General features: G+C 39.4%; 1 protein-coding gene across 2 annotated transcripts in view; it reads right to left on the reverse strand.

The window, feature by feature from the left end:
- LOC149208346 (uncharacterized) overlaps positions 1 to 13,251 on the reverse strand; it is a 386,202-nt gene that overhangs the window by 24,140 nt on the left and 348,811 nt on the right. The window contains exons 9-10 of one of the 2 annotated variants that reach the window (XM_089396020.1): positions 7,282 to 7,330; positions 7,079 to 7,202 (exon numbers count right to left, since the gene is read on the reverse strand). In XM_089396020.1, coding sequence (XP_089252146.1) covers positions 7,079 to 7,202; positions 7,282 to 7,330 — 173 coding nt within the window. Of the gene's footprint in view, positions 1 to 7,078; positions 7,203 to 7,281; positions 7,331 to 13,251 lie in introns of those variants that run through there. The other variant, XR_016252738.1, reaches the window with a different exon arrangement.

The following is a 13,251-nucleotide window of genomic DNA, read 5'->3' on the forward strand; positions in this document are numbered from 1 at the left end:
GGTCCAACTCCAAAAGGTGAGAAGAAGGACCTTTCCAAGGTCAAATGCTATGACTGTCATGAGTTTGGCCACTATGTCAACAATTGTCTGCAGAGAAAGAGTGTGAAGAAGGGAAAGAAGCAGACAATAGCTTCAGCAAGTGCAGACATGCTCTCTAGCAGGATGGAATAGGAATTCACACTTATTGCTTGCATATCTAGCTCAACCTCATAGGGTGTTTGGTATATAGATAATGGGTTGTCATTTCATATGAAAAGAGTTAGGGAGTACTTTTCAATCTTCGTAGGTCAATATATACTTGGTGGTGGCCTGGTGCCACAAAATCTAGCAAGCCTTGGAGAGGGGTAGCCTACAAGGTTATCACTAGAACAAGTGACAACAGTGAGATAGTAACCCACTATCACCACAACTACTACCCCTTGCTCTTTATAGACTGTCACCAATAGGGGAAGTCTCGGTATAAGGGTCACCTAATAGGTATTCTAGGCTTTAAAGGTATGAGGTGACTTAAAGGCTTCTAAGGGAAAGACACAATTTAGGTATAAGGCTCCAATGATTAAGAAGGGGCAATTCGCTTTCTAAGTGGAGGCCAAATTGAGGCATGACTAGACTTGGGGTTTAATTGATAGGTTGAGAGCTGGGGTGACCCAAGGTTGATGCCAAGAAAGGGTTTCCCATATGTATTTTAATAAGGTTATGGCACGCAAAACCCTCAAGTTGAAGCTAAAATCAAACTAGGGTTTTACCCTAGGATAGACAACTAGGGAAAGAGAGATTCTGGATCAAATTGGAATGAATGCTCATCAAGGAGAATGATTTTGAGGCAACCACTATAATCCTCGATGTTTAGACTCTCCAAGACCAAAAATCTCTCCTAGTCAATTCGCACTAAGCCCTAGATGGTCACTTGGCCTTAAGAGGGTTGAATGTTACATTTCCTTAAATCCCAACAAATGATTTATGACTTTCTCAGTGTGAAAACCAAAAATACAAACAATTGTTGCACTAGAAACAGATTGCAAATACATTGAGTTTTCTAATGTATCATGCACAACAGAAAATAAATCAGAAGACAAACACATCAACTATAGAACACAAGATATACCCAGGAAACCCCAACTCCGGGGAAAACTTGCAATGTTTTGTGTTTTCATTATTTTCTTCAGTAAAGGATTTTCTTCTGAGAAATACAAGGGAGAAACTTCCCTTTTATCACAAGAAAAAACTCGATCACCCTCCAAGTAAATCAATTTGTTGGAAATATTGAGAGGGGGGTAAATCAGTATTTAACTTCAATTAGTTGATTTTTAATCTTCGGAGCATTAATCAACATTAACATCTGATCAAAACAAAAATCAACAACATCATTCACCAATGTACAATATCAAAGACAGTAGACACAAAACTTTTAGGTGGAAACCCTTTCGGAAGAAAAACCACCGAATAATTCTTAATATAGGTCTTTAAAAAATAAATCAATAGGAAGCTCCAACTTCCAGGATTCTCAACATCAACTAAAGGAGGCTTCAACCACTTGGTTTATCAACTCCAATAGAAAGCACGATCCAACGCCCTAGTTTACCATCTCCAAATGGAATGACGCTCCAATGCCCTAATTTACAGGCTCCAACCCGAAGGAAGCTCCAACTCCATGATTTACCAACTCTGACAGGAAGGACACTCCAACACCCTAGTTTTATCAACTCTGACTAAAAGGATGCTCCAACAGCTTGCATAGGATCCAACCTACTCTAGTACCACCTTGCCACCCTGAAGTGTCCTCAGGCTCCAACCTGAAAGAGAATCCACTCTCCTGCCTTGCACCACCCTGCCACCATATTTTGTAAGCGGACCATGTTTCATAGTTTTCAAACTAGATCCACTTGTGCTCAAAATCAAAATAAAACAATCTGCGGACTTTGTAAATCAATAACACTAGCACAAGATCATCAACAATACTAGCTTTCTCACTTCAAAAGATCAAACTCTAGCGTAGCTCAGTATCATACTCCTGCATCAATGATTATGCCAAAGACAAACCTTGTCTCAACAACCCTGCTCAGGACATATATTATATATGTCTTTGTCAAACCCGAGCAAGAATAACTAGCATATATTTGAAAACTCTGCAATGCTTATACTCTATCACTATATTGTCCATTGTTATATACATTGTTCCAAAATTATATAAAAACATCTCTCATTCAACACTCAACAGTAGTATATAACTCAAGCTCTGACCACACAAACTCAATACATCCATCACTTTTTGTCATCATACCACCAACACAAAATACATGACATTGACACTTTGCCATCTAGTACTAGGATTGGAGGGCCTATACAATCAACAATATATTTGACATGACGATAATGCACCAACAATCACATTACATGCCCTCTATAGCACATGTATATCACTGTAAACATCTAGCAGCCCCAATGAATACCAAACCCTGCAAGAACACTGTTAAACAACTCTTGAAACAAAAGTATGTTAGCTTTGAATCCTTGGTTCATATTATGGCACTGCATCATCATGCTCAACCATATAGCACACCTGCCATAATGATCAACAAAACAATGCTCAACATACAATTAACTGATAAGCCCTAGTAGTTCTCATCAAACCCTAATGGGAGCACAAACCCTCAACCATTCATTAGATAGTTGTATAATCATTTTCTGCTCATCAATACATGGAAGCTATACAAGTTCCGTGTTAGTTTATATAGCATCGAATGTGTTCTAATCACAAAACTTGGTAGAGAGGCTAGAATACATGAGATCTTCATAACCCGGAAATTGTTTCTAGAAATACCACCTAGAAATGGCTTAGTTAGATTATTAACCTATTTTTTAATATTTCCTAAGTCTAAACTTAGGAAAAATGGTTAATTAATCAGAATTAATGAAGTCCAGGTAAGAATTCTCTAGAAACTCACACGAATCGACAAAGAATTAATCTAGGCCCTTGATTAAGTTCTAATCTTGGCCATTGGTGCTCCAACAGAGGATTATAAGAAGAAGTCGATGGATAAATGGAGAATACACTAGTGCAAATACTCGGTGACCTAGACAGTTCGTTTTTCCAGTGCATGAGATTCAGCAAGAGAAATCGAGTAAGAGGTCGAGGTTCAAGTGGTAGGGGGCAGAGTAGTAGATTTCTGGAGGAGTCTCTAGTTCCGGAAGAGCCAGAAGAGAAGGCCTAAAATATTGCTCAGAAGGAAGCGATAGGACTCCGCATTGCCTTAAGATAGGAAATTTGATTCAGTTGGAAGGAGGGTCGATTCAGCTTCCAAAGGCCAGGAAAATTTCCAGGAGGTCGAAAGAATCACTTCCAATGGTAGCAACAGGCTAGAAGTTACATCAGAGGCAGTTTCTGGACAATACGTGTAGGGCTTGTGCAGAAGCAGTGCAGAAGGATGACGCAGAGGGTTCTAGAGCCAGTTTTGAGGCTCAATCTGTTGCAAGATTGCTTGAGGAGTAGGGTAAATTCCCTCAAATATTTTTATTAGTATTTTTCTCAGATAGAAACGCCAATTTGGCGTCATTGTATTATACTTAGAATTTTTGTTGCTACATAATTAATAAGACCCTCAACTGCAACATCGGTTTTCCCACATTGGCTTTTTCCGGGGACGATTGTCCAAAAATAATGGTGTCACAATTCTTATGTGTGTGCTAGAATTTCTCGGCTTCCAATATTTTATTTTCCACAGTATTTTTATGGTGAAAATTGCAGTTGTGATTTTATTCATTGTTTGTCATAGCAAATAAACTACATAATTAAATTTATAGTTAGGAGAATAATTTTCAGTTAATGCAATAGATGAATTTTTCACATGGTATCAGAGTGTAAGTGATCAATCGGAAAGCTCAAAATTGGAGAGAATTTCATTGTTCAAAGGGAGCAGCAGGCCGAAATTCTCAGAGGCTACGTAGTGCTCAGACAGGCAGATCAAATTGTTGGGCAGGAGTTCAATTTTTCAGTGCAGGTTGGCAGAAAAAATCGACTTGCCAGATTCAGTCATTCTAGCAGTCAAAGGGAGCAACAGTAGCTCAGAGTTTCGTTGAGCAGACTTCTGGTTGGACGCAAAAGGTCTTGCAACAAAAGAATCAGCATCAGACAAAAGTGGAATAGCACACAAATTGTTTTTTTCTATGACCATGGATAGGATTGACATTCAGGAGGCTTCAGATTTGTCTTCTAGGTTGGAGGACGGATTTTCTTGCTTGTCAGGATCAACTTCACAGGGTGTTTGGTATATAGATAGTGGAGCATCAACTCATATGATAGGGGTTAGAGAATATTTCTCTAGCTACAAGGAAGAGCAGATGGACTTCTAGATTATGATGGGAAACAGAACGAAGTGTACTCCAGTAGGGAGAGGTACCATCAATTTTCAGAGGGAGTCAGGAGCAAGCACCAACACTACAGATGTATTACATGTGCTAGGATTGGGTATGAACCTGATTTCAGTATCCCAGTTACAAGATAAGGGATATGATATTCATTTTGTAGGGAAGAAAGTGTTTGTCAAACACTCGAGCTGGAAGAGGGTAAGACAGGTTGGAGTTCGAAGCAACAGATTGTATAGGTTGTAGCTCGATTCTCCAATGGCATTAATAGGAAGTGACAGTAGCAGTGGGAAGGAACTAAATGAGTTGTGGCATAGGAGAATGGGACATCTATACCATGGAGCACTCAAGCTGCTCAGGGACACGGTAACAGGGGTTCTAGAACTTGGCACAGAACACGATGATGTGTGCAGAGGATGCATACTTGGGAAGTATGCTAAGGCAACATTCCCAAGAAGTGACAGCAGAGGAAATGGCGTGTTAGGATTTATACATTTAGATATTTGTGGCCCGATATCCACTAGAGCTCTTAGTGGTGCCGAATACTTTGTCACCTTTATCGATGACAATTCCAAGAAAACTCGGATCTACTTCTTGAAGACCAAAGATAAGGTCTTCAATCGTTTCAGAGATTTTAAGGTCCTCATGGAGAATGCGACAAGGAAGAAGATCAAGGTGCTTCGCTGAAATAATGGGGGAGAATATATTGATAAAGACTTCATAGACTTTTGTGTGAAGGAAGACATCAGGAGAGAATGGACAACTCCGTAAAATCCACAACAGAATGGGGTAGCGGAACGGAAATATAGAACAATAGTTGGGGTTGCAAAAGCAATGTTATACGACTCAGATTTACCTAGGTTTTGATAGGCAGAGGCATGTAACATGACATTGTATATTCAAAAAAGAACTCCTCATAGAGCATTGGGGAAGAAAACGCTAAAAGGGGTCTTCACAGGGAAGAGGCAAGAAGTTAGTCACTTCAAAATCTTTGGTAGCATTGCTTATTTCCACGTGCCAGATGAGAAGCGCACTAGATTGGATTAGATTGCAAAGAAGGGGTTTCTTGTTGGGTATAGTGAGACATCCAAGTCATACACGATCTACATTCTTAGCCATAGGAAGATTGTAGTGAGATTGGATGTAAAGTTCATGGAAGATTGAGCTTTCAAGAGATCTCGTGAGATGTCTATAGGTGATCAGAATCAGCTAGCTGAAGCTCCATTGGTCCAGCAACAAGGGCATCCAGTGGGACCACCAGTGGGATAGTCACAGGGATCCAGTACAGTAACCAGTACTAGCATTTCCTTAGAAGCAGGGAATCCAGTGAGATCTCAAGAAACAAAGCAGCAGGGGCAGGATGAGGAGGAGTTGGTAGAACCTCCCACTACTAGTGGTCGAACCAACAGAGAGGTCTGTAAGACATTGAGAGATGCAGAGGAGTTTCTTGGAGCTCCTAGGGTGAACAAAAAAGAGCGCAAGCAACCTGACAGATATCAAGCATTGGTAGCTCAAGTTGCATAACCTTCCAACGTTTAGGAAGCCACACAATATCAAGTGTGGGTAGATGCCATGGTATAAAAATACAGCTTTATCATGATGAATGATGTTTGGGAGGTGGTGTCGAGACCTGAAGACAGGTCAATGGTAGGTTCTCGATGGACCTACAAGATCAAGTATGTTGGAGATGGCAACGTGGAGAAGTATAAGACTAGATTCGTGGAAAAGGGGTATGCACAGAAACACACGATAGATTATGAGGAGACCTTTGCCCAAATTGCCAGATACACCTCTATTCGGTTAGTTATATCCTTACCAGTTTAGATGGGATGGAAGATTCACCAGATGGATGTGCCAAAGGGCTTTGAGACTCATGCGAGGCACACTCATGTGTGCAGATTCAAGAAAGTTCTATATGGGCTCAAGCAAGTTCCTAGGGCATGGTATGGTCACATTGATAACTACTTGCAGCAGATGGGATTCATCAAGAGTGATGCAGATCCCAACCTAGTATTGTATGTGAATGATCTCTTCTTGACAGGATCATCAAGGCTCATATATGACTACAAGAGGAACTTGGTAGCAGAATTTGATATGAACGATTTGGGGTTGATGCACTATTTCCTAGGATTGGAAGTGTGGCAGAAGGATGGGGAGATCTTCCTTGGGCAGGGAACATACACTACAGATATTCTGAAGATGTTCAGAATGCAAGATTGTAGACCCATGTCTACACCCATGATCACCAACTAGAAGAAGATAGACGCATCAGGTGACAAGGATGTCGACCCCACCTTTCACGATCACCTTTCACTATCCAACAATAAACCTTTCATTTATCACCTTGAGCCATAGCACTAGACCATCTTTCTAGCTGATTTAAGAAAGCCCCCCTTGTGGTTTAAATGCAATAAAGAGCAGGAGAAAGGTTGCTAAGGTGACAGTGGCAACCCTTTCTTTTGTTGCCATAAGGTCTGGCCCCACCTAGTGAGACTTTGCACCAGGCCTGCTAGATTTTGCAGCAACAGGAACTACCAAAGGTCTAAATTATCAAACAGATTGGTTGTACAAGAGCAAAGATCTAAAAGCTAAAATCACTATTGTTTGTACAGAAGCAAAGCCAATATTAATTGAACAATCCATGAGGCTAACAGCTGAAAAGGTAGTATTTAGAATCTCGATTCTGACAATAAAATAAAATTAAATGATTTCTTACCGTCCAGATTTTGAAAAATGCCCAGCCCCCAAATCACATTTGAATAGCAACAAATTATTGTCAGTCTTCTTTTCCCTTAACTTAGCAACATATTTGGCAGGCTCTGAGTATAAGACACGTGGGTCTGCACAACCAGTGATTACTATTAACATTATGACATCGGTAGATTTAAGAATGCACCAAGACTGATAAATTTTCCTTACCATTGAGACCTGCAGTGACCAAAATGTTAGGATAGTTCTGTGATTGGACCTGCATGCAAATGACCAACAGTTAGAATATGCAGTTACAAGTTTCTGGACTGGCATTATAGTGTTTCCCATCATATAAAAGCAAATAAGATAAATGGTTGGTACCTCAGCTTGAACAGAAACATATGACAGAATATACGAGTATCCAAACATTGAAAAAGCAAATAAATGAATGATAATCACCAGTGGAACACAACGTAGTCAATTTTAGAGTTCAAATGCTCGTTAAATAAAATTTAATTTAAAGGAGATTTTATTTGGAAAACTCCAAAAATTTGAATCCCAACACCTTTTTCAGGCTAACATGGAATAGCATTATAATCTTGTTTTCTTAATGGTATTATTGATTTTCCTGTAAGAAACATCTGAAATGATTTCTTTTACAAGCTCAACCAGAAGTAAACTTCATTGTAATTCTCAAATACATATGATGCAGATAATTCATCTAGGTTAGCTTGTGAAATTAAATTTTCAATTTAAATCCTCTTTTTCAATTGAATGCCCTGCTCTTTTTCTCCAGTACACATTCTAGTATGGATTACAGCCCATATTGGTGGAGGTGTCACACTATTGGAACCCATATTTATATATGTGGAGGACCTTTGAAGGCCAATGTGGCACTTAGTGTTGAAGGAAATGTAACTAGGTTCGGTCTTCATAAATGTACTTTTGATATTTTTATTTATTCAAGAAAAGAAATATTATTTTTATAATATATGTCAATGAGTTTCTTGCTCATTGAAATAGGTCTAGCACAAAGTGCCATAGGTGAGTCAAAGAGTCAAAAGAATTATGTTGAAGACCTTAAGCACTTATGTATTAGAGTCAAAGAAGTCACCTCCAAGCAAAGTCAAGTCTCCTCCAACCATGTGGCATCATCAAAAGAAGCTATCCGAAGCAAAGACAGAAAGTCGGCCTACAAACTTCAAGTCGGCCTAAAAGAGGGACAGAACTCTATATATAACAGCTGTCCACTCCTTCAACATCAAGCTAATTTACCTCTGAAATCAGCGAAGTAAAGGAAGCCAGGAATAGGGTGAAAGAAGGATGAAGAATGGGTCTCCAAGTGCAGCGAAGAAGAAGGGTACATAACCGAGCCTAAGAGGACTGTTCTAAAGCTAGTTACAGCCACATGTGCGAGAAAAGGAGGGCTGTCTCTGCAGTTATGACAGCAGCAACTTACAGTCAACCATCTCTCATTGTTTAGGGTTAAAACTAGGCCTACAAGGCCTCCTACTCAAGCGAAGAAGAAGGGTACAAAAGCGAAGGAGAAAAGGGCCTACAACATCAAGTAAAACCTCCCACATGTGCAAGAAATTAGGGCTGCAGGACAGTCATACCAAGTCTGTACCTATACCTCAAGGAAGAAGCTCATTTGGTCAAGAGGAAGGAAGGGATCATCACAAGGAAGGAGTCTCATCATAGACCAAGAATAAGTGTCTCTTCTAGAGCTAGTGCAACAAGGTCTACCAACAGTTGAAAGAAGAATGAAGTGCCGGAAGAAGGAAGATGAAGTGTCGGGGAATGAAGTGCTGGAAGGAGGAGGACAAAGTGTCGGGAAACCAAAGTGCAGAAAGGAGGAAGGACTTGACTTGTGCTTGGAGGATATTCTTGTCAAGGGTCTAGGGTTTGGCATTCATCAATAAGAACCTTCAATAAGAGAAACTTACCGAAGGGTTTTCCTCTCAAGAGAAGAAAGGTAGCAGTTTGATGAAGTACACAAATATGCATTAATAAGAACTAGAAGAAGATTAAGCTAACAATAAAAAGTAAAAAGACTCCACAAATTGTTATCAAGTCAAAAAGAATCACACTACCCCTAATTGCCCTTGATTCTTCAACACTTAGAAGTCCAATTTCCCCTAAAACAAGGAGACATTGCACATTTGAAGGTTTCTTCATTTAATTATTGCACACTTGGAAAATGAGACAAGCCCTTTGAGAGACTTATGAACCTGGATGGTCCACTTGGAGCCCCACATTTAACCTTGGAAGAGCTTGAAATGTTAATTCTAAAGTCCGCTTGCCCATTTCAAAGATTAATTGCAAAATTCTAGAGAAGACTTGTCACATTGGAGGTCCATTTACTAACTTGAAAAATGGCACTTGGAGCCCTTAACCCACATATGAAGGGGACCAGAGGATGGTTGATGACAAATTTGAAGGCTACTTGAAGAATGTACATGATTGAAGGGCCTTTAGGGGCTGGAGGCTGCACCTACCCCCCGCGGCCCCCTTTTTGTCCCTCATTTATGGAGATGGATCACTTTTGTGCACTTATGCCCCTTATAATTTGTATATGTGGCATTGAAAAGCCCCATTTTTTATTATTTTAGATTAATTAACATTGAAAAGGGCTTTTAGGCTAGAAAAATATTATTTTAATGTAAAGGAAGTTGAGCACCTCATCAATAAATAGAGGTGCACTTCCCCTCATTTTCTCAAGATTGGATTTAAGGGGTAAATCCCTTAGGAGGTCTAAAATTTCTACAATATTTCTCTCTTATAATTTAGCTATAGATGGATGAGTTGAGTTACTTTTCATCTTTGGAATTGTGAGCCAATATGATCTCCTTTCATGGATGCTTATGGTGAATATTGGATGATGCATGGTGATGTAAGTTAGTTTATTTGATTTATCTTGGTATTATGTTCCATGCGATAAATGATCATGTGCTAAGATAGTTTATTTGGTATTTGCTTCATTGTCCCTTGGTGAGCTAAGCCCTCCTTCTAATGTATTTGAGGAATAGATATAGCTTTTTCTTTCTCGTAATCATCTAGAAAATTTGAGACCCTAGATCTCAAACCATAGGGTAAAATAATTTATTTGACCTAGCTTGTTTGTATCTAGTTATCACTCCAAGAAAACCCTAGAAGTGTATGACTCGTGACCTGATATGCCCCCAAATATATATATATATATATATATATATATATATATATATATATATATATATTGACAAACTAAGCATTGATCTTCTATCCCCCATCATCCTTTCTTTATAATCATTAAAATTGTGTTCCATGAGGACTTGTACCCCTAGGTGGGAGCATGGCCCCTTGCTCCCCCACGCTCTCGAGACAAGGGAACTCTTGAGGAAACATGGGGAAATGTTGGGGGGGACATTTCTCTAGTGAGGGAACGCATTTCTCTTGTAGGGGAGTGGGGGGATGCAGGGGGGACGCCCAGACGCTTTTCATTGTTCCAGTTTTGAACTTTTGACTCTAGATATTGATGACTGAGTCCTTGACTCTTTTTAGTATTTATTATTTAGTACTTTTTGAGAAATTTACTATTTCACTGCTTTCTATGTTTACTTTTAGTTTAGTATTCTATGGCTATTTTAAACTTCAACATAATGTCATTGTCATATGATGAATTTACTTTTAGATGTGCATTGCATAATTTCAATTGTCAAATGATGAATTTAATTTAGATGTACCTTGCATAATGCCAAATGATGAATTTAGATGGAACATTGCATAATGTCAAATGATGGATTCAATTTACTTTTAGATGTACATTGCAAAAATGATAATTCATAATAGTCTAATATGAAATGATGAATTTCAATTTAGATGTACATTTCATAATTATTAAGATTTACTATTTAGTTTTTTTTTTTTTTTTTTTTTTCAAAAGGTGGAAAAACCTATCAAACTCAGTTTGTCAAACCAACAGTGAGGACAGCCATCTCTGGCTGCTATCCGCGAATGTTAGTTGACACATCACTGTTATCAAGGAAAACCACGCCACCTGAAATAACCCGCTGGTGGTCCGTAAGGGAGCAGACTATCACTCCTGCCAGATGCCTCTGGGTCTTGGGCCGTTAACCTATTTCCTTACGTCCGAGGAAGACGAGCTCTTAGCCAAGCAGAAGCAGTTTTAGGGCATACTCCAGGCCCAAGATTTACCATTTAGTTATTGACATATTGTTGGGATTTTATTTTTATTTTTATATATTAATTTTTTAATTTTTATGACATCGACATCCCCTTGTTTCCCAGAAACTCTATGGAACATTGCTTTAAAACTATTTTGTTAGAGTTTCCTCTCCAAGATCGTGCAGTATATTCCTTGATTTCGTGTGTTCGAGACCTATTTGACAATATGTTGGTTGATATTAGCCTTTAGATATTGACCCATATGAACTTTTGAGCCCAAATATTGGAACTGCCAAGCTCTAGCAATCCTATACCAGGGAGAACCCCCTTTGATTCAGAGGAGTGTTCGCTACAAGCAAGAAGAGGATTAGTGAGGTGACAATTGTCCCCTTTGAGGTGTAGTGGGTTTCGCACTTGGGGTTTCAGACTTTATCTCAAGAATTGTGAGATTTTTCTATAATAGGTCCCAAAAAGCAGCAATCTCACGGCTAGCAATATTGAAGAACAACTCAAAGCAGTGGCCAGCTTAAATCATCAAGAACCTCTCCTTCCGGAAATATGGGCTCTACAGTAATAGCTTATATGCATTGACTTGACATTTCGAACTAAAGAAAGCAATTTATCTAAAAGTAAAAATTTTATCTCTAAACAATTTTTCAGTTAAAAAATACCTTTGTAGTCTTGTCAAATCAACCTAGTGAAGAGCGTACAAAATGTGGGAATCGATCTGGTTGAGATCAAAGTTTGAAAAAAAGGACAAAATCGTTCCACAAAACACGAGGAGTTATTCATGTAAACAAAAAGATATTATTTCCAGAGATCAGAAACCAAATAATCTTTTACTGCAAAAATTAAAGGTCAAGGAGTTTGGTCTCAAAACTTTTGCCAATTTTACTTGGAGGGTATTTTAGAGGTGTTGCCCCTTGGCCCACTCCATCATCTACATATCCTCAATCACGGTTTCGACTCAAATACCAAATGTACAAAGGTTACTATGACTATGATAGAATGTCTTATGTGTTATTGTTCCAAATACCTTGCATGCAAGTACCCAATTATGGCTATGGATGGCTCGTAACCTGTTGGAATTTCTAAGTCTAACCCGTTAGAAACCCTTGATGTACTTTCTGATTTACTCCTACCTACTTGTTTTGTTAATTAACAAGTTATTTACCATGTAGATACTGGAAATAAATACAAGTACATGCTCAACACATTACAGATCATCAACTGAAGGAAAACAAAACAAGCACACAAGTGACACCGTTGTTTTTGGACCAATATCCCCAGAAAAACCCAATGCCGGAAAACCGGTGCAGTGATCTGAGGGTTTTATTATTATGCAGTTTCTGAATACAATCTGGGTGCCAAAACCGGCTCACCCAACAGAGAATAATCTCGGCAGTAGTACCTCTCCTTCGGAAACAAATGCTCGGGCTGAAAACCCGGATAAACACTCCGACAGCTCCTCAGCTCCAATCTGCCCCACAAAAAACCCCAGCGCCGGCCTCTAGGGACTGCGTCGGCCTCTTTTGCCCTCTGCGTCAGCTTTCCTGGCAAATTTGGCAGTTCCCGGCAGTTCCAGCTTCTACCCTCTGTGTCAGCTTTCCCGGCTGTTCCGGCAGTTCCGACTGTTCCCAGTAGTTCCGCCTTCTTCCCTCTGCATCAGCTTTTTCAGTTGTTCTGACAGTTTCCGGCAGTTCTGGCTTTTGCCCTCTACGTCAGCTTTCCCGGCTGTTGCGTTGATCCTCCCGCACTATCTCTGCCTCTCTGCTTTTGTATTCACTGCCCCTCAACTGCAACTCGAGATCACTCTCTCAACTTTCTCGGCAAACCCAACCCCAGAAAGTTGAAATCTTGATCTCTTATACTTTTCTCGTTGACAAATCAACAGCCGAGATTAAGTCCCTAATCAACGGCTAAGATTAGATCTAGCTTGACCCATGACTTTTGGACCATTCTAACACAATTTTATATTAATTCACATTAATATTTTATTTTCCCTAAGTTAGACTTAGGGACTCCATTAAAAAT

The sequence above is a fragment of the Pinus tabuliformis genome, chromosome 1_2, assembly GCF_031772625.1.
Source record: "Pinus tabuliformis cultivar Carrire ecotype Pingquan chromosome 1_2, CPIR1, whole genome shotgun sequence".
In the NCBI taxonomy this organism is placed as follows: Eukaryota; Viridiplantae; Streptophyta; class Pinopsida; order Pinales; family Pinaceae; genus Pinus; species Pinus tabuliformis.